Source organism: Oratosquilla oratoria, chromosome 42, assembly GCF_046742065.1.
Source record: "Oratosquilla oratoria isolate Oo_2021 chromosome 42, ASM4674206v1, whole genome shotgun sequence".
NCBI lineage: Eukaryota > Metazoa > Arthropoda > Malacostraca > Stomatopoda > Squillidae > Oratosquilla > Oratosquilla oratoria.
Window position 1 is genome coordinate 29,018,357 of NC_134818.1, and position 22,589 is coordinate 29,040,945.

Consider the following 22,589-nt stretch of genomic DNA (forward strand, 5'->3'; position numbering starts at 1 on the left):
TCCCTGACCCACTACCCTTGCATTTACCTCTCACACTACCCCATCCATGTATAAGTTGAACAGCCAGGGCTACATAACACATCCTTGACGAAGTCCCACCTTTACCTCGAACCACTCACTCTCTCTATTTCTAATCCTGACACAAGCTCTACTACTCTCATAAAAACTCTTGGCATGATAGCTGAAGAAAAAAGACAGTTAATGTAGCTTTATTCCTGTGTATTCCAATTTGGTAAAACAAAATATGAGGTGAGGGGACTAGGGATTCCCTACTTTTACTTCCACAAAAAGTTAAGGCATCAGAGGGTTTGGGAGGACTTCAACCAATGAAGCGGCCTTACTGTGGATGTGCTGTGTCTTGCGACACTGCTTCTGACCCAGGGCAGTGGACGAGGTGCAGGGATGACCCGTCATCCAGGAGGTACTAAGATAAGAGGGAGGGTGGAGGGGTGTGGAGTGTATTCAGGGATGGAATGGGTGGGAATGATTTTATGCCTTTTCCTTTTTGGCTACCTCCCTTGTAAGGGGGAAAAAGCCTTGGTATATGTATGTATGTATTAGTTGTGTGTGGATGCGGTACAGATCAGAGCAAAAGGGAAGAGATTAGCAGTATGTGAGAAGATAAATATGTTAGTGCTGATAGAAATAATATTGAAAGAGAAGGGCGAGTTGGAGTTTGGGAGCATAGTGGGTCGGGTGCTGGGAATGGCAAGACAATAAAGAAGAGCAGTGTCATTACATATAATATGGGAAAAGGTGAGACTAGGATGGAAGATATGGGCAACTGTGAGTGCATGAGGTCCTGGTAGCAAGAAAACTGAGGAGTGGGAAACATTCTGGATTGATTCAAACGAGTGTGTACAGAACTTTAGACCATTCCCCTTTTAGGCTATTCCACACATCGAAGCATCAGTACAGAAAACTGTTTCTTGATATCATTCAGATATGTAACTTTTTTTATCTTTATCTTTCATTTCCCTTGACCTAGTAATGCTCTCTTAACCTAAACCAAGGGATTATCCCTGCTCAATTTATTAATTTCTTTCACTTTTATCTGAACAATGCAATCATATCACCTTTCCTCTTTATTTTAATGACAGAAGACCCAATACTTCTACTATTCCCTTATAAAGTTTGTTTGAAAGACTGGAGACCAATCTGGCTGCTTCTTGTATTTTGTTCTTATTCAGTCTTCATTTTGAGCACAGACTTATCATTTATTCTAATCAGGGATTCTATTTTTTTTTTTTCACAATTCTTTGTTTGTATAGCAAAAAGCAGCTTTTATGCTCATTAACAGTCTGTAGGTTTCACCCACAATCATGTTGATGTGCCTGTTGGGTAACTAGTGCTCCTAGATTTTTCTCCTTTTGTAAATGTTTCACTTTCCAGTGAACAGCTCATAGATGGTCTTTTTGTATTTTTGCTCATTTCCAATACTTTGCTTTCTCTGGCAGTTAAGTTCTTTTTCCATAAGTAATTTTTTTTTTTTTTTTTTATATAATTTTTATTCATAGCCCCTCTTTTCAAGGCATTTGATTTAATTTAGTTATTATAATGATCAAAGGTGATGGTCTGTCATTCAAGTTTCTCTTAGCCTTTTTTATGTAGTGGTACTACATTAGTCCTTTTCCAATCCTGTGCCACTACCCTTTTTCTAATGAACATACAATTCTGTTATGAATCATATCTGTTATTTGTTCTCTGTATACATTTGAGATCCCATCAGGCTTTGGAGCTTTTGTCACATCTACTGTTTCCATCTGTTTTGTGCATATATGCATACCTGCATGTATCTTATATGAATCAAATGTATGTGTACAAGTGAATTCCTCATAAACAGCATAAGTACATTGTATGCATGTATGTGAACACATCAACCAAGCACTGTTTTGTAACAAGAACCACTGAAATACTTACCCCTGGGTAAGGTACTGAAAGGTGTGGATGAATCAGAAAAGACAGTATCAGCATCTGAAGGGTCTCGGGAGACGCTTCTGTGACTCCATGCTGGTGATGTCATGCCTCCAACACCGCCATCATCCTCTCGACTAAAGCTGCGTGACAATGTTTCTGATATCCTCCTGGGGTTAAGTAAAATCAATGTGATTTGAATATTAATGGATGCCACTGTCAATAACTGCATTATATACCAAAACAAATTAGGAAGCTGTTAAAAAAGCAGCAACATAATTTTATACTGTCATTCATATATTCAGAACCACACACTACGTAATTAGATTTTTTAATATTGCTGCATAGATAGAATTTAAACAAATATAAACAAATATACCTATTACCGTAACACAAGTGTTGTATGGAAAAATTGGTAAAATAGTCAACTACAATGATTACATTTGCACATTACTTAAAATCACCTGGAACCAACTTTTGACCAAAACATTACCTTGCAGGGGAGTCCCTTGGTGATGAATACAAGGATGACCAGAATCCTGATGCACCCCCTGCAGAGTGAGGTGGAGGTGACATTGCAGGTTCTGGAGTAGTCTGATGTGAAGATCGTTTCCTCTCTGGACGGTCATCAACATTCATTTTTCTTGTGAGGTTCCGAACCCGGTTTAGAAGTGTTGAAAAGAGTGACTCTGCTGTGAGAATCTGGAAGCCATCATCCTCATCTTCTTCATCTTCCCCAGCTGAACTAAAGCTCTCACTGCGATCAAGCATTGAGAAGCCACGAGTCCTGAAAAGAACATGTACTTTAGTATATATTTCTTCAGTCTCAAATATCCAGTAGTAGCTTTTTCCTTTGTGAGAATACCATTCCTTATATTTACAAAATCAATCTCAGTTCCTATGGGTGCAGTAAGCCTGACCCATCCTTCTTGACACATCAATGGTCCCTTGAGAGGGAAGCTATGGACTCAGTCAATCTGTTGGATAGGTTAATTTCAGAGATCCATGGCTTAAAGTATCCAGTACTACTCATGTTTGGGCCAGCAAAGCCAGCCACTTTGCTCATTTACACAAACACAGACGTGCATCAGAGAGACAGCTCAGTGGACTCTTGTGTATCTAGATCAGGAGAAAGCTTTCTCTGTATAGATGCATAGATCAAAGGAATGGCCTACAAATCAATAGAGTATAAAATATCTATCTACATAGCAATGGCTTTTTCTCTCTTACAAGGGAGGTAGCCAAGTCAAAGAGCTAGTACCCACTTTCACCCATTCCACTCCCATCCATCACCATTTTGCCTCTCACCTTAGTTTCTCATGGATGACAGGTCATCCATAGTACAAGCAAATACTATAAATGCATTTAAGGCAAAGTATGATAAGTTCAGGAGATGGGACCTCATGAGTATAGCTCTGTTCTTTCACATCACAATTAGGTAAACTAATTGTGATGTGCTACGACATTACTTTACTGTGCATTGACAATTAGGTAAATACACACATACACACAAAAGTGGTTTTTTGTTACATAGATGGAGAGATGATAAAAAAAGACTCACAACAAGCCTACTTCACCTCAAATTAGAATATACAGTAACAGTGTAATCCCTGCACAATTTTTTTTATCTTATTCTATATACCAAGAGCTTTTTCCCCTTATAAGGAAGGTAGCCAAGTCAAAGGCACGTACCTACTCCCACCCATTCCACTCCCATCCACCGCCTTTTTCCCCTTTCTCATCTTAGCTCCTCATGGATGACAGGTCATCCCTGTCCCATTCACTGCCTGGGTCAAATGCAATGTAGTAAGACACAGACATCCACAGCATGACTGCTTCACCTAATTGGCAACCCCCTCTCTCTGTCCTCTCATGCAGAAAATGAGAAGATGGGGAGAAATTCCTTTGGGATGTATCAAAATATCATTCACACATAGGCACCCCCTACATCCCCACTCCTTACCCCTCCCTTCCCTGCATAACAGTATCATCTATACACAGTCACTCATCCCATCTCTTGCCTTCTCCCTTTCTTGCTCAACAGATATTCCCCTCTTTCTCAACACCTTCACCCCATCCATCCATCCCATCCTTAGTCATCCCCTCTCGTTCATTCCCTTCCACATCTCTTTTACTAATCTTTCATCACTCATTCTTTCCATGTGTCCAAACCATCCCAATAATCTTTCATCAATCCTATCTGCCATCTCCTTTTCCACTCCTGCTCTTCTCCTCACCTCCTTGTTTCTCACTCTATCCAACCTAATAACCCCTACCTTACGTCTCAAACATTTAATCTCATACATACATACTTATAAAGGCTTTTTCGACCCCCTCTCCGTCCCCCTTTTAATTCCAAGTCCCTTCGGGCTGCGTCCATTTACTCACACATACTACCCCACCCATTCCTCCTCATGCAATCACAACATCATCCATATACTTCTCCACTCACCTCTGTCTTCTCCTCTACCTTCCTTACCTCAACAGACATTCCCCTCTTCCCTAAGCCCCCTTCAACCCCAAATCCACCTCATCCTAAAATTATCAACTTCCTCCACATCTGCCTTCCATACCTCTTTTACTAGTCTTTCTTCGCTCATTCTTTCCATGTGTCCAAACCATCCTAATATTCTTTCATCAACCCTATCTCCCAAATCCTTTTTTACCCACATTTACCTCCTCATTTCTCCAATCCAGCCTAGTACCCCACCAAATTCCACCTCATCTCAAACACATTCAAACTCCTTCTCTCTTCTTCTCTTAAATTCCAAATCTCTGCCCCATACAATTCATCCATTCCCCGATACCTATTTCTCATATAATTTTTTACTGCCTATTACCCTCACCTTTACCTCCTGCACCACCCCATCCATATACACATTGAACAGCCATGGCAACATGACTCATCCCTAATGCAGTCCCACCTTTACCTCAAACCCCTCCCTCTCTCCATTTCCCATTCTAACACAGGATCTACTACTCTTATAAAAACTCTTGACTACTCTTAACAGCTTTCCCCCAATTCCATATATCTGCAGAGCCTCACACAGTGCCTTACTTTCTGTCATTAGCCTTCTCCAAATCATAACGGTCCAAAAAACATTCTTACCTTTTCCTAAAGCTTTCTCACATATGTCTTGCCACAAAAATCTGATCCACACAACCTTTACCTTTCCTAAATCCACACTATTCCTCATCAATTACTCCCACTATCTCTCTTCCCTCTCAATTAAAACCCTCCCATAAGCCTTCCCACTCTGAAACTACTACTCTTACATTTGTCCCCTTTCCCCTGTAAAACAGAACTATACAGGCACCTCCAGTCCTCCAGCACTTTATCCTCCCTTAGACACACATTACACAGTCTCACTAGCCAGTCCACTATTACTGTACCTCCCTTCTTCAGACACTCCACATGACACCCATCTAACCCAGGTGCCTTACCTGTTCTCATAATTTTCAGAGCTACTTGCACCTCATCTTTTTTATTTCTCCTCCATTTTCCTCTCCCACTGCTGTCATTTTCTTAGTGCCTCCCACTGCTGCCACTAATACCTCCCTATCCTCCTCCACACACAAAATGAAAAATTGCACAAACTGCACTAAATGAAGAATATAAATAAAGATTGAGAGAATACAAAGAGCAGGAACTAAATTGGTTTCCAGCCTAATGGTTAAATCATAAGAGGAAAGATTAGATACACTGGACCTGCCATTATTAAAAGAAGAGAAAGAGGTGACACTGCTGCAATAATCAGGTAAATGAAATGAGTGGATAAAAATGAGAGATGGCTTGGGATGGGCAAGGACCAAAAGATAATGGAAATAGATTGAAAAATATTATGTGCCTGATGGGACCCCACAAATGTATTCTATTCCTGTATATTACACACATATACCAAAGGCTTTTTCCCCTTACAAGGGAGGTACCCAAAAAACAAAGGCATAAAATCCACTCCCACCCATTCCATCCCCACATACTCCACTCCCATTCACCCATCTCCCTCCCTCTTATCTTGGTTCCTCCTGGATGATGGGTCATCCCTGTATCTCACCCACTGCCCTGGGTCAGAAGCAGTGTAGCAAGACACAGCACATCCACAGCAAGGCTGCTTCATTTAATCTGCATCAACACCCTCTTCATTCCCTCATGCATAAAAAGAGAAGGGGAGGAATCCCTTCAGGCTGTGTCAAATTCTTATTCACACATACTCCCTCACCCCCCATCCCCCACCCACTCCCTTTCATGTATCACAGCATCATCCATACACAACCATTCTCCATTCACCCCTATCTTCTGTCTTCTCCTGTTCTTCCCCAACAGACATTCCCCTCTTTCCTGATGCCCCTTTTACCCCTTCCATCCATCTCATCCTTGGTTACCCCCTCATGTTCACTCCTTCCACACTTCTTTTGCTAATCTTTCTTCACTCATTCTTTCCATGTGTCCAAACCATCCCAATACTCTTTCATCAACTCTATCTCCCAACTCCCTTTCCACCCCCCTTTCTCCTCACCTCCTCATTTCTCATTCTATCCAGCCTAGTAACCCCTATCATACTTCTGAGGCACCTCATCTTAAACACATTCAAATGCCTCCTCTCTTATGTTCCATGTTTCTGCCCCATACAGAGCTGTTGGCTCAATCACTCCTTCATACAATCTCCTCTTAGAATCCATTCCCATATGTCTATTTCTCATTACACTTTTTAATCCCCCAAGGCATTTACTTGCTTCTCTCAATCTACATTCTACCTCCACCTCCACTCCTTCCTTTCTCGCCACATTCACACCCAAGTATCTAAAACTATCCACTTCCTCCAGTCTCTCTCCCTTAATACTCACTTCCAGTTTGCTGCCACATTCTCCCCTTGTACATCTCATCACCTTACTTTTACCCACATTTATCTTCAACTTTCTTCTTTTGCACACCTTCCCAAACTCTGTCACTAACTTCCTTAATCCCTCCTCTGATCCTGCCACAAGTGCAGTGTCATCAGCAAACAACAACTGGCTTATCTCCCACTTTTCTCCATTTTCTTTAACCATCTCCAATCTGTGACCTATTACCCTTGCATTTACCTCTTGCAACACCCCATCCATGTATAAATTGAACAGCTAAGGCAACATAACACATCCCTGGCAAAGTCCCACAATTACCTCAAGCCACTCACTCTCTCCATTTCTGATACTAACACAGGCTCTACTACTCTTGTAAAAACTCTTGACTGCTCTTAACCCCTTCCATACGGTGCCATACACGTAGGCGTCATGGACTTAGATCTCGGTGGCAGCAGCCAATGCCAGCCGTACGACGTGTCGTAATAATACTCGCATCATAAAATATAGTCACCGCTTATATCGATCGTTCTCTCTTCACCCGTGTATTTTGATAACCATAGAAAATGCGATTACAAAAGAATTAGAAAGAATGTCATTATGGAGGGGCGACTACAATAAATATAATCAAGACGCCGATATGGCAGCCTCGCGAATACACTCGCTCCCCATGACGCCTACGTGTGCGGCACCGTATGGAAGGGGTTAACAGATTTCCTCCTATCACATATATCTTTAATACCTCCCATAGTGCCTTACTGTCTACCCTGTCATAAGCATTTTCCAAATCCATAAAATCCCCAAAAAACATCCTTACCTTTTCCTAAAACTTTCTCACATCTATGCCTTACCACAAAAATCTGATCCATGCAACCCATACCTGTCCTACAATCACACTTTTCCCCTTTTCCTTTTCCCTTGTAAAGTGAAACTATACAGGCACTCCTCCAGTCCTCTGGCACTCTACTCTACTGGTGAGGTTATTTAATGTTTGTTTAAAACAAACATTCAATAACCTCACCAGCCACTCTACCATCATTGTACAGTATAAGCTCTTTTAACCGGCACGAGTGGGACCAAAGATGTGCCGGAAAGGGGAAATCCCGGTTACAAGAAGGAATATTAAAAAAATACATTTATTGCCTTTATTCATAGAGTACTTAAATAAAATTCATTCAATGCCTTCACTTTTGTTGTTTATTTATTTACCAGTATAATCATATTTATTTACCTTTATTTATTTTCATGAAATCACGTATGTCTCTTTGTTTAGAATGTTTGTCTCTCTGCATTAAAAATTCATTTTGAAGACAGTGAAGAGACATCACGTCGTGAGTCCCCATGTAGGTGCACTGCTCCGCAAACTTGATAAATGTTGCCAATCCTTTAGCGGCATCCTTCCACGTTACTCTTGGCTCTGGGTCATCTTCCTCTTCACTATCAGCCTCTGTTTCCTTACCATGCTTCTCCTCAATCACTGCCTCAATGATTTTGTCGTCAGTTAGTGTGGGGGTGATAGCTTCGTCATTGTCGACCTCCATCCACTCCTGAAGAGCTTCATCAGTGACGCTAAGCTTAGCACTACCATGCATATCCTTCAACTCAGCCATCACTGCCTTCCTTTGTTTCACAACGAAACCTTCAAAATCCTCATCTCCTGTCGGTATGTGTTTGTGTGTTGAGAGAGTTGCTAATAGACAGTCGCACGCTTAACATCAGGTGTCTTATTACAGTGGGCACTGGGCCTGACGGAGTGGCGGGATTTGTGGGAGATGGCGGGAAAGATGCGCGCTACCTCTGGCGGCGGCGGGAGTGGCGCGGGAATTTTAAATTTTATTTTTTCGAATTTTTACATTTTTATACAAAATTGTTATTTCCTCGTGAATAATATGCCGGTTATAAGAAGGAGCCGGATACAAGAATAACGGATAAAAGAGCTTTTACTGTACCTCCCCTTTTTAGACATTCTGCATGACACCCATCCAACCCAGTTGCCTTACCTGCTCTCTCTCCATCTTAACAACTGCCTTCACCTCACCTTTCCTTGTTTCTCCTTCATTTTCCACACTCATGAAAGTCATTTTTTTAGCACTTTCCACTGCAACTACCTTTCCCTCCCTATCCTACTTCACATTTAGCAACTCCCTAAAATATTCTGCCCATCTTCCTCTTACTGCCTTCTCTTCCATTATCATTTCTCCATCTGCACCTTTTACCTTTTCTTCTCTACTTGATTTGCCTCCTCTTCCTCTCTTAATTTCCTTCCAAACATCTTTTTATTACTTTCAAAATTTTCTGTCATACTCTTACCCCATTTCACATCTGCTCCCCTCTTTGCCTCCTTTATCTTGTGCTTTACTTCTCTTTTCTTTTCTTTGTACCTCTCACATGATTCTCTCATCCTATTTTGTAACCAATCTATGAATGCTTGCTTCTTCTCTTCTACAACCTTGTTTGCTTCCTCATCCCACCACTCACCACCTTTCCTTCTATTTCTTCTCATCCTCCTGTTCCACATACCATCTTTGCACACTTTGTAACTCCCTCCTTGAACCATTCCCATTCCTCCACTCCTAGTTCTACTCTATCCTTCACTCCCTCCTACTCCCTGTCTCAGCTTTTTCTTGTACTCCTCCTTTTACTTTCTCATTTAAGCAATTTACATTAAGCACCTCCATACCTTCTGTTCTTTTCCTCTTTCTCCATCTATCCTCCACTCTCAACTAACTTCCACCAGAATGATCTGATATTCCCCCACTTTCTCCCTTTAGATCATGTACATCCAAAACTTCCTATCATTTTCTTGGTTACCACTATGTAGTCCATTAATGCTCTATCTTCTTATACACTGTATTTGCTATCATCAACTCTCTAGATACATCTCCACCATCAACTTTCCACTACAATTTTTTCCTGGAACTCCACATTTCCCAACCACTCCATCTATTGGTTCATTTCCTACTCTAGCATTAAGGTCTCCCAACACCACTACATTGACATTCCTCCCTAATCCCTCTATGCACTCATTTAAATCCATCCAAAAAGCCTCCCTTTTCTCTACACTCTTCTCACTACCAGGCCCATATGCACTTAATAAAACCTACACCTCCCTTCCTAGTTTCACCTTCAACAACATGAACCTTGAAGAAGCCTTCTTCCACTCCACCACATGTTTACCTATCTGTTCACTTACTATAGCTATCCCTTCCCTCCCCCATCCTCTCTTCACTCCTTAGACCCTCCCAGCTACTCTCCCAAATTCAAACACCCCCCTCCCTTTCCACTTAGTTTCACTTGGTGTAAACACATCCATCTTTCTTCTCACAAACATACTGCCTATCTCTTCCCTTTTCCACACATTAGAAGACCCAAACCTTAGGGTTCTGGTTGGAAAACTCCTCCCAGGCCCTGTATATTACAATTAAGTAAATAAATATAAGGGATGCTCACTGGCCAAGCAGGCTAGAGTGTCACTACCTTGAGAGGTCAGAAGTGGAGACGGTTTGAGCCCTGCTTAGTACTGAGCTAGTTCATAGTTAGGGTACACTACATGAAATTCTTTGCTTCAAAAAAGTTTTCCATAAAGAGGCATCATCCTAGCCCTCTCTGATAAGGAAAGTTCATGATATTAATCTGAATCAATCAAATACAAACACATACAGTACATGCAGTTATACACATTACCAGTGCAGAAAAAGTCTTGAGAAGCAATGAAAATTATAATTAGATTTTTTCTTTATGTTTATATCCATATTAATCTGGTTAGTCAAATTTGTGTAAATAAATCTGTTGAATTACAATGAACATGATCCAGTGAACAAATTGTAATTTAATCAAAAACTTAATTCTTTATTTTCACTACACACATAGGTAATAAGTATACATGCCATACACACACCACACATGAACTTACAAAATGCACTCCTCAAAATGTATTGCACATTTAAAGAGCCTACCATATCTTTAGATATGAACTCGTGTATACTTCAAATATGAAAGGCAATAAAATTATTCCTGTACATATTTGGTATATGTATGTATGTATGTATTTTACGGGAAGGCGAGCTATGCTCGTGGTGTCCCCGTCTTCATATCTCGTTTTATCTAGACTGTTTTTAAATTCGTGTATTGTTTTTTCACACACCACTTTCTCATCTAACTTGTTCCCTGTGGGGAAAGCTGTGGGGAAAGCTGTTCTTTTTCAGGTCTCTTCTATAATGTCTTTCTTGATTTTCTTTCCGTGTTCTCTTGTATTTCTACTATCCCATTTTATTAGATCCTCTCTATCAATAGTTTCTATGATTTTCATGATTCTATAAATAGTTATCAAGTCTCCTCTCTGTGTGTATGTATCTACCTAGGTACCTAGTTGTATCTTACAGAAAGAGGAGTTGTGCTCGTGGTGTCCTGCCTTTGTATCTCAGTGTCTAGTTTGCTCTTAAATTCGTGTATGGTTTTTGCACAGTTTGTTCCATATGTCTATCACTCTGTGTGGAAACTTTTTTTTCAGATCTCTCCTATTACTATCCTTTTTTTTTTTTTTTTTTTTATGTCCTCTTGTGTTTCTCTTGTCCCAATTTAGTAAGTCTTCTCTATCAAGGACTTCCATGCCTTTCAGGATTCTGTAGATGGTCAACAGGTCTCCTCTCTTCTTTGTTCTAAAGTCAGTAATTTCAACTTAGCCAGTCTCTCCTCATATGACAGGTTTGAAAGTGCTGGGGCCATTTTCGAGGTTGCTCTCTGGATTCTGTGTAGTTACCTAGTTGTATTATACCAGAATGGAGCTATGCTCATAGTGACCCATCTTTGTATCTTTCAGCATCTAGTTTGTTCTTAAATTTTTGTATGGTTTGTGCACATACTGTTGCCTCATCCAATCTGTTCCAGACATACACCACTCTGTGTGGGAAACTATTCTTTTTCAGATCTCTTCTATAACTATCCTTTTTGAGTTTCTTTTCATGTCCTCTTGTTTTTCTTTTATCCCACTTTAATAAGTCTTCTCTGTCAAGGACTTCCATGCCTTTCATGATTCTGTAAATGGTCAGTAGATCTCCTCTTTCTCTTCTTTGTTCCAGGGTTGGTAGTTCCAGTTTGGACAATCTTTGTTCGTATGTCAATTTTGAAAGTGTTGGTGCCATCTTTGTCGTTGCTCTTTGGATTCTTTCTAATTTCTTTATATTCTTTTTTGTGCTGGGTGTCCATAGTGTCGCAGCGTACTCCAATCTTGGTCTTATCAGTGTGACTAATATTTTCTTTACCATTACCTCATCCAAGTAGTTAAAGGCCACCTTTATTGATCTGTTGAAGTTCACTTTCCATTTTTGGCTCCATTCCCAGCCTTTGTCCAGGTCTCTCTCTAGTGACTCACAGTCTTTTCCTGTACTTGATTTCTTTAGCAGTATTGCATCATCTACAAAGAAGTTCATATAATATTCTACACCTTCATCCATGTCATTTATATATATAGCAAACATTATTGGAGCTAATACAGAACCTTGTTGGACTCCACTTATCATTTCTTCCCAAGTTGAGTTTTTATCTAATACAGAACCTTGTTGGACTCCACTTATCATTTCTTCCCAAGTTGAGTTTTTATCTCTAAGTACCACCCTCATTTTTCTCCTATGCAAGAAATCTTCCATCCATTTCAATAAATTTCCACATACACCTCCTGTTATTTCAAGTTTTCTTAATAGTTTCTTGTGTGCTATTTTTATCAAATGCCTCTTGTAAACCCAGAAAAGCACATTCTGCCCATCCATCACTTTCTTGCATTATATCTATCAACCTTGAATAAAAACAAATCAAGTTTGTGGCACATGATCTTCCTTGTCTAAAGCCAAATTGTTTTGGATTCAGTAAATTGTTTTCTTCCAGATGTTTAGTCCAAACTCCCCAATCCAACATGGAATCAAAGAGGGCCACTCCACCAGCACAATGCTCACAAACATCAATCAACAAGTATTGGAGGGATTCAACAAGAAAGCTCCACCAGAAAGAATGGTTATGGTAGCTATAGGCATAAACAAGGCATTTGATGAAGTTCTCAGACATACTTAAAAAAAAAGATCATTGACACAAACATTCACATCAATGACAAGATATGGCTCACTTATTAGCATGTAGCTAGTGCAGAGTAACCTAAAAATAACTGAGTTTCTTGGGCAAAACAACTGTACAATGGAATCCCCAAGAAGCAATACTCTCACCAATGCAACCTAGCTCTTCACAAGTCATCTCTCAGCACCAGATCCAGAACATAACATTAAAGCACTCACCTATGAAGTTGATCTGATGATAATAAGCAAGCATAGCAACTACCAAACAGCAGCTAAGAACACTGAACTTTACTTTGACAAACTAGATCATTTGCTCAGAATTAAAAGAATGGAAATTGCACCCTAGTAATCATCACTAAAATTGCTCCCTCCACAACCATGAAAAAAGAAATTGAGGAAGAAGAAGAATCTAAGACAAAGTTTCATAAGTGGAGACAGAGATGGGACTCCCATGAGCATAGCTCTAACCCTGTATACTACAACTAGGTAAATATATATTTACAGACTCTTTAATTCTGGTAGCAGATAGACAAGATGACATAACTGGGGTGAAGGACCTCTAGTAGACTAGAAGGGTGGTCAGTTTCCCAAGTAAATTCAGTGTCATAGTCCATTGACACATCTTGACAGTGCAGTGGTACCGAACTCAACTACTAATTCAGTTATATGAGTTCAGGTCCTGCCCAGGGCTGAAAATTTCAATATTGTTGCACTGTGACCCAGCACTCCAACTCTGAGGAGTTGGGAGAAGAGGGGGGGGGAGTATGAGCTCTCATTTGGGAGAGTGATTGCTGTCAATCATGAGTCCAACAAGTGATCCTAGACTGTGGTGAATCACAGTGGATTATGCAACAACAACAATGATGAAAAGCAGACTATCACCTTGTGTTTCAACATGTGACATTATCATATCACCATTCTTTTTCCATAGTAAAATTGCCTGTTCTTATCTGGGGTCTGGGCAATTTCAAGATGTTTTGATTTTCAAAATCCCTTTGGATTACTATCACTACACAGGTTATAATCATTTTGAATCACAAAGGGTTGTTTTGTTGGAACAGTGTTCTCTTGAAAACCGCAAAAGACAGTGCATAAAAATATACCTTCCATGTATCTAAGTCATTTTTTTTTACATGAAGTTATATGAATGATAACACTGCCATCACATTGCATCAGCCTTATCACAAGAAACTTTTTTCTTTTTCATAATATGGTGGCAAATCAACACTGTGTGCTGATCTATTCAGAAAAGATACTTCTGTCAAGACAAGGCGGATCTTGAATGCTTTACGTAAGCTTGATGTTAAGCCAAAGATTATTCCAGCAATACTATGGAGTACATGGCAAAAATGTTACTTGTTCACAACACACATTCACCATTTACAACTGATAAATACTTGTTAAACGCATACACAAAAGCACTCAATGCACACATACAAAAGAACAGTGGTTGTTACAGTTGCAAACTGTATGAAACTTCAGTTATTCACATTCATATTAAACCTCACCATCAACGCTTCTGTCAAGTGCTTCCTACCTGTTAGAAGAGGAGCTGCGTTTGTGAGGGACCACAGGAGTGTGAGAAGCTGTGTCAGTGCGAGGTTGGTGGTGATAGGGGTGAGAATTCATAGAAGAGGAGGAGGTGGTAGTTTGAGAGGAGGCTGGAGACAAAGCTGATGGTTGGTCTTCTCTTCTGCCTCCCTCTTCTCCACCTCCTCCTCTTCCTTGGGCCACACCTTCGACTTCTGCTGGACTTGCATCACTAAGGAAGCAGAGTATGAAGCTAATAAGCTTAGAAAGCAGAAGCAAGTTTTGCATTAAAGGTGAGCATTAGAAACTGTATGGAGGTATTAAAAGAATTGAAAGAGATTACAGAATAAGAGCCAACAATATACAGGGACCAGCAATGTTGAAAACTGATACGAATATTAGGTAAAATGTACTTCTAGGTTGGTTTGAGGTATAGCAAATATTAGTTAAAGACTGAGCCCATATGAGTGAGAAATGGTTAGGATAAGAAAATGTAATGAACTGCATAACAGCAAATTTCCCTGTACCATACTTCTACGTGCATACTGAAATGTAAGCAGTTATGCTTTAAGCTTTAAGGAAGATGATAAGCATTTATAAAAAAAATTAACATATACATATAGCCTTTTGTACATAAGAAACCATGTTTTGTTTTGTTTTCTTCTTGGAGGGACCACTGGAAATGGTGACAATGTAGACATATCCTTTTAGTCTTAAAACTAAAAAACAATAATTCTTGCCACAACTTTCATTAACTGGAAATATACAGTCCCAAAGTATGACAGTCCTCAGGTCCTCTGGGAGGAAATTTTGGACTTCTGGGTGTGCTGTATTAATGTAGACCTGTCTCACTTCTTCAACTCTTTTCATTGATCAGAACACTGCAATGTTCAGGTCACTGAAGGGACTGGACAAACTTGATGAAGAAAATTTATCTTTTTGTAAACAAGAGGGCATCATGAGGTCATGAGTACAAACTGAAAAATATCATGTCAACAGGACATCTATCTAATCTATATACCAATTCTTCCCCCTTATACAGGAGGTAACCAGTCAAGACATACACCCACCCCTACCTATCCCATTCCCATTTGTCATCCATTTCACTTTCATCTTAAGATTCTTGTGGATGAAGGGTCATTACTATCCTCAGCCCACCACCCTGGTCAAGAGCAATGCAGCAAGACACAGAACTAGACTAAAGAATGTGAAGAAATGCAATTTATTGTACAGATGAATACATTCCTTGAATAGCCTAGACAATGATATAACCCAAGCAACAGTAAAAACTGTTTCCTCAATTTTCATTGAGTGGATACCCTGCAGGCCCACAGCAGCTGGCATTGGTCTTTAGGCCCTCCCACAAACTTTGCTACAAATATTTTCTTTATTACATCATCTATACATATATCTGTACTGAAACAACTATGCACAAGGTACTGCCTGTAAAAGTTTTATGCATTCAATATTTCAAAGCCTTTAGTGATATCTCTATGGACTAGAGCCAGGCAATTAGTTTATGACTGAAAACTAATCTACATACATACCAAGGCTTAATCCCCCTTACAAGGGAGGTAGCCAAAAAGAAAAAGGCATAAAATCATTCCCACCCATTCCATCCCTAACTACATTCCACTCCCCTCCACCCTCCCTCTTATCTTAGCCAACTGCATTTGAATTTTTACTGTCCTCCACTCTGCTAATCTTAAATATTTCCTTTACCACTTTGACTCCATCTCTTTGGTGCAATATTGTCCATAAGGATAAAAATGCTGGTTATTTCTGATAAAATACTAAATACACTGAAACAAGGTTTACCACTTGTTAGACTGTTATTGAAATATTTCAAGTACACAAAAAATATACTACACATCCATAAATCATTTATTCACTCTCACATACATGATGACAATTACTGCAATAGAAAGCTTATGAAGTATATTTCATGGAAAGCATAAGAGGACAGCAATAGTATTTGCAAAATTCCTCTAAATGTGGAACAGCTGATACTTTTCTGGTATTAACATCATATGTAATAGGTAAACAATATCTGACATATACAGTATGTTTCGTACATCAAGTTTGGGCACATGCATCCTCAATGCAGTTTTTCTTTCCTCTTTGAGACAAGAAAGTAAATTTTTCACTTACAGGCCACATGACCACAGAACTGAGAATATTTACACTACAACATACCAAACTCCATCTATATTTATCAAAACATTTGTTATATTCCGAGTTTCACCGTCTGACAAGCCAACAAAATTAATCTGGCTCATCTCTTCAACTTCAGATTTTATCTTGGACTGTAAATTTTTCACACTTAATTCTTATCCCTGCTGTGCCTACTTCAAACTCAAAACCTAAAAAGGCTACTCACCTGAAGGTCTTGTTCCTGCCAGAGGTACCAAGGTTACGCTGGAATGCTTCATGAGCCCGTGCTGTTCCCAGGTCAGCTCCAACCTCGCCAAGACTTGCTGCTACTGATGAAGGGGGAGTGACAATGCCTTCTCCCTCCACACTGATTGGGATGATTCGCTCACGTCGGGACTTTCTGAAAATGTTGAACACCAACTTGAAGTACCAAGTTAAAAACCAACTTTTACTGGTTCACTATTTATGTGACTAGATGTACAAACTTGAGTACAGTTGTCTCTTAATGTATCCATTAAAATATAATAAAACTACAAAAACAACTAATTATGTACAGTAAGTACCTTGTACTATAAAACTGTATGGTCTCTTACTTCATTTGTCCCTGGTCCCTAATTCCTGCCTACATTCAATCAATCACTTGTTGCCCCATGTCTTTCTTGTAGGAGATCTATGACTCCTAGATGACTGACAACAGTTACTAGACAGGCCCATAGGTCACTCAAGGAAGAAATATTGTGTTGTTGTGTAGGAACAGCTAGCAAAAGGCAGTCTAGGATGAGATGCTCAGTGACTTCAGTGTGATAGTGCATCTATCTATATCTATCTATATATTTTCCCTCTTATAAGGGAAGTAGCCAAGTCAAAGGCATGCACCAACTCCCATCCACAATACTGTTTCCCTCTGAGCTTCTTGTGGATGAAGGGTCATCCCTGTCTCCTGCCCACTGCCTGGCTTGGAAGCAATGCAGCAAGACACAGCACATCTAGAGCAGCTTAATTCTATGGCTAAGCCTCTTCTGTGCCAGTACTGTTTTAGAACTGGATGGTTTCCTGAACACAAGCATGCTAATACAGTTCTTGGTTCTCTCAAGAGGGATTTTTCTGTAGGACTTATTTGGGGGTGGGTAGGGTGAGTGGTGGAATAGTGAGTTTGGTGGTCTATTTTGTGCTTGTTTTGTGATCTGGGTGTGAATATGTTTTTGAGAGGATATGTTTTATACCATCTTTATTCATGCAATTGTGCTTGTGTCATGTCATGGGATAGGTGAATAGGATTCAGGGCTCTAGCATAGAACTGTGTACTGTATACCTATTATTGTCATATGGTATCCTATAGGGAAGATTTTGGGTTCTGGGTGTAGGATTCTGTTTGTAGACTGTAATTAGAGTTACCTTCTGCTATCCAAAGCCCATGGTTGTGACTGAGTTACAGGGTTTATTTTCATGTTGACTTTAACTGTCAGACTTTGATGTGCAGGTTGAAGGTCATATATATATCAAATGTGAGGCCTAGAATTTTCTTAAGTTCTTTTCCAATAATAGGATTTGGCCATCTAATATATTTAACTTTTTATGGTTGTTTGGAGTGGGTGATGTTACTGATGATTTACTTTCGTTCCTTTGACTTTGTGACTGACTCGTTTTCCATAGAATAACTTAATAATGGTCTTTTTAAGGTCTTCATCATTTATCTTTCTGAGCCTATCTTTAAAACCCACCATCATCATCAACATTTGTAGGTATTGGCCTGTGGTGCTTACACTTAAGTCTCCAAACCAGGCCTAACCATTAACTTTTATCTTATTTCCTCCACCTTTTCACACAAGGAGAGCTGACAACCAGTAACTATTCATCCCTGCCCCCATGACTATAAGCTGAGGGACAGAGAAACAGTTCCATAATAATATAGACATTGATCCAAAATTTGTTCCCAGAGAGATCTATGGAGAGCCTGAGGACAGCTGCTAGCTGCTGTGTGGCTGAAGGTTTCAGTCAGTTAAACTCAGGGCAACAATTATCATTAATTACAATTCACTCACACGGTATATATTTTTGTATTTCACTGTAATGCATTCAGTCATCTATCATACAATCATTTACATTTAGACATTTTCTGAATAATACAAAATTTGTACTGCCACTCATGAATAAATACACAGCTAAGGTATTCATGAACTGTCACTGTTCATGAACTAGAGGTTAAATATACTATAGTCTACAGACACCCATTACATTTTTCTAGGAAGCTCTCTGAATGCAAAATTTTGGACAATGTATTAATCCAGAATAACTTATATTCAGATCAATGCTACTTGAATGTAGTCATACTAAATGTTAATGTGTTTTCAAATAGAAATGCACTGAACAGTAAAACATGTTTAATTTGGACTGATTGCAGAAAATCCAGTATGTATTAAGTGAATTCTTAAGACAAAAGCTCCTGGACTTGACATGCAGCCTAACTGTTGAAACCACAAGACAATGATTGGTCCCAAAGAATTCAGCTCCTGTAGGATCCTCCAATGAATACTAACAAGATTTTGAAGACAAGAATGATTTAATTAGTGAAAGAAGAAAGCTTAAAGAAATCATAGAGGAAGCAAGTATTGAAAAAGTGAAGTAATAACAAGGAAAGGAATACTGTATAATACTTTTCCTACAAAGTGATTGATGCATGGAAACCCTGTAAAATCTAGCATTACAATCCAAGAAAACTGAAGAAACAAAAGACACATAAACCGACATACACCAAACTGCTTTTCCCCTCTTACAAGGGTGTGGTGGCTGAATCATGGCATACACCCACCTCACCCCCATGCAAAACCCATTCATTATCCCCTTCCCTTTACCATTTCATGAATGAAGGGTTATTCTCATCCTCCACCACATTGTATGGGTCAAAAGCAATTTAGTAAGACACACCACTTCCACAATAAGGTCCAAGAGCAGAAGCAAGTTTAACCCCACCTCTTCATTTTATGGTACCCCAACCCCCAATCTTATCCACTCAAAAAAAAACATGGAAGAGACGAGAATATCCCTCTGGGCCACATCATTTCCTGATCCAACCTTTCTCCATTTACTCCAATCTTTTGCACTCTCTAATGCCCTTACAGTCACCTCCCTCAATGCATGGAAACAAGAAAAGCATTTTTCTCCCCCAACCACAAGGGAATCAGAGATGGAATAGGCAGTCAAAGATTTGGTAAAGAATTGGTCGATGGGGGCAACATAAAAGAGAGACAGCAATAGAGCAAAGGTATCTTATTCCTTTATGATTGGCTCTGGTCTGTAGGGGTACCCCTAAATAGCTGACTGCATGTCAATCAACCAATACCACAAAATGAAAACAAAAGACAACCCCCCAAAGTGATGAATCCTTCAGCATGTGCTTGAATGGACTGGGTTGGCTGAAAACTTTACCAACTGCAAAAATGAAAATAAATGAATAAATAAATAAATAAATAAACAGATAAATAAATAAGTAAATAAATAGGTAAATAAAATTAATAGAAAATATAACATTGAATTCAAACAGACACTAAACACAAAGAAGAGTCACAATACTCAGGCAAGATGAACTGATTAACCATTCCAACTGATGCCGATACTATATACAAGTCCAAATTAAAAGTGCTTTACTGGGCTTTTGAATATTAGAAAGGCAAATTATTGTCTCAATTTCTCTCTCTCTCATTCTTCCTTTCTCCTCTTTCTCACACTCTGTCCTTCTTTACTTGATTGGTTCAGGAGAGACTGTGCGGGATGTGTGCTGTGATGAGGGTTCTGACGGGATGGAGGCCTTGGTGTGGGATGTGGAGGACATGGAGGAGAGGGGAGAAGACAAGCCACGGACCCCCCCACCTCCCAAGCTGCTACTGCTGCCACCACCCATGCCTCCACGATCCGGTGAAACCATCTGCAAAGGACGAAGTTCATATTTAAATAATTGCATTTTCTGGAAGGGAAGCATCTTCTTTATTTGTATTATCTCATAATAAAAATGGGTCCTCACACTTGCCTGTCTAGCTGAAGAAGGAGTGTTAGGTGGAGGTTGACTCTCACTCAGACTTCGGTCATCATCATCATCATCCTCCAGCATGATGGGAATTATCCTCTCTCGTCTTGCTCGCTGGAGCTGTGGTTCTCCCAAGGGTTTTGAGGATCTTGAAGGGTGGTCCTTCTGTGGGAAGGACGCAAGGTTAGGGCGAGGTTTTGGTTGTGGTTGTGTGGTGGTGAAGGTTATGGCGTTGGAGATATTGCCGATAGTGTGGCGAACCTGAGGGTGTAGTAAAGAAACGGTGCAAAGCTTATGATACTGTGGGTGTCAAAATGATGAAAAACATTTGGTCACATTTTTCTTTACTATATACAGTTGTAATGTGTAGTAAAAACAAAATTATGGCATTAACTTCACATACTGTAAGAACATTTTCAAGATACAATCCTTAAACAGTGGCATATGCTGACACCAAAAAGGCAATAACCAATTTGTTAACATTTCAGTATTGCTTCAGACTTGGGCAATGGGCAGGATACAGGGATGGCTTTTCATCCATGAGGAGCTAAGTTAAGAGGGAAACAAGGGTGGCAGATGGGAGTGGAATGGGTAGAAGTGAGTGGATACTTTTGACTTAGCTACTTCCCTTATATAGGGAAGAAGCCCTTGGTATATAGATAGATAGATATTATGAATATTCATAGAGTAATGGACTATTGCCTGAGTTGTTCTTAAATGTTACTTACAGGAAAGAATGTATGATTGTGAGGTCCCATCTCTTTGGTAGCACAGGCTGGGAGAATTTGAGAGACCCCCAATTATGTGACATTCATTGACCAACTGTACTCACAAATCTCAAAGATTGGGTCCAGTAACTGTTTTACTCTTTCATGACTCCTACTAATCAGCAGTTGATTCATGTTTTGAATATTCATTCAACCTCTCTATCTGTATTACAAAAACAGACTACCTCCCATATGAGGGGGAAGAAGCCCTTGGTATATTGATAGATAGAACAAATGTTCAAAACATGAATTAACTCTGCTGATTTATGGGAATCATGAGAGTAAGACAGTTACTGGTCCCAATCTTTCTTTGAAGTGTGTGAGCACAGTTGGTCAATGAATGCCACATAACTCAAGGTCTCACTAATTCTCCCAACTTCTGCTACTTAAGAGATAGAACTTCACAATCATACATCCTTTCCAATACATAACATTTAACAATAATGCAGACAACAGTCCAAAGTCTCTTTTAAGAGGGAACCAAAGGAGGGCACAAAGATCATTGATGACCACTGTAGTGCTGCATGATTTAGTCAATGAAACTCAAGGGAACAATATTATTTTCATCATCATTATTATCATTACTATCACCAATGTTCAACCTTTTTATATATGATCAATTCTCCCTTTACCCAGAACAGAGCATCAAAGTTTTTACTTATGCAAAAGCTTTAACAGTAATTGCACAACACAAATTAAAATATAATGTACTTGGTTATTGCCTTTGGCAGTGAATATGCCCAGCTAAATATAAATTTCCCTTTAGAATCCCATGAAACAATGTAAAAAAAACATCTGTTTCATCATTAAAAAAGAGGGATAAAAAGTTTCCTTTCCTAAGTTAAACAGAGTAAGAATACATTCTTTTAGGTTAATGAGCTTTCAATACCTTGTTAACACGCAAAACACTCATTAGATGTATGAAGGCAGATAATTGCAAAGAAATCTAGGCCACATACAAACATATTTCTACTATATATGCCTTATTAAAACAAACACTTGTTGACATCCACTTCCATTTAGCTTAATCTGTGACACCTTTGACGAACAAAAATATACATATTATGTTACTATGTCAAAAGAGTTAAGGAGGTAAATGAAACAAGCATCACACTTACATATCCATAATTAGTGAAAAGTAATTCACTACATCACTGCAGTGGGTTCAGCTTCTTCGAATATGGCACAAAAAACTAAGTACAGGTGAAATCATGAATAATAGAAAATTTTGAAGAGATGCAGCTGTTAACAGTAAACATCATAAAAAAGTGGTACATATTGGTAAAAAGGATGGATTATAAG

The 22,589-nt window shown here is 39.3% G+C and overlaps 1 protein-coding gene across 2 annotated transcripts in view; it reads right to left on the minus strand.

Moving 5' to 3' along the window:
* LOC143021681 (uncharacterized) overlaps positions 1-22,589 on the minus strand; it is a 260,489-nt gene that overhangs the window by 40,137 nt on the left and 197,763 nt on the right. For both annotated transcript variants that reach the window (XM_076179302.1, XM_076179304.1), the window contains exons 16-21: positions 20,524-20,781; positions 20,240-20,421; positions 16,726-16,899; positions 14,353-14,577; positions 2,408-2,701; positions 1,921-2,084 (exon numbers count right to left, since the gene is read on the minus strand). In XM_076179302.1, coding sequence (XP_076035417.1) covers positions 1,921-2,084; positions 2,408-2,701; positions 14,353-14,577; positions 16,726-16,899; positions 20,240-20,421; positions 20,524-20,781 — 1,297 coding nt within the window. The remainder of the gene's footprint in view (positions 1-1,920; positions 2,085-2,407; positions 2,702-14,352; positions 14,578-16,725; positions 16,900-20,239; positions 20,422-20,523; positions 20,782-22,589) is intronic.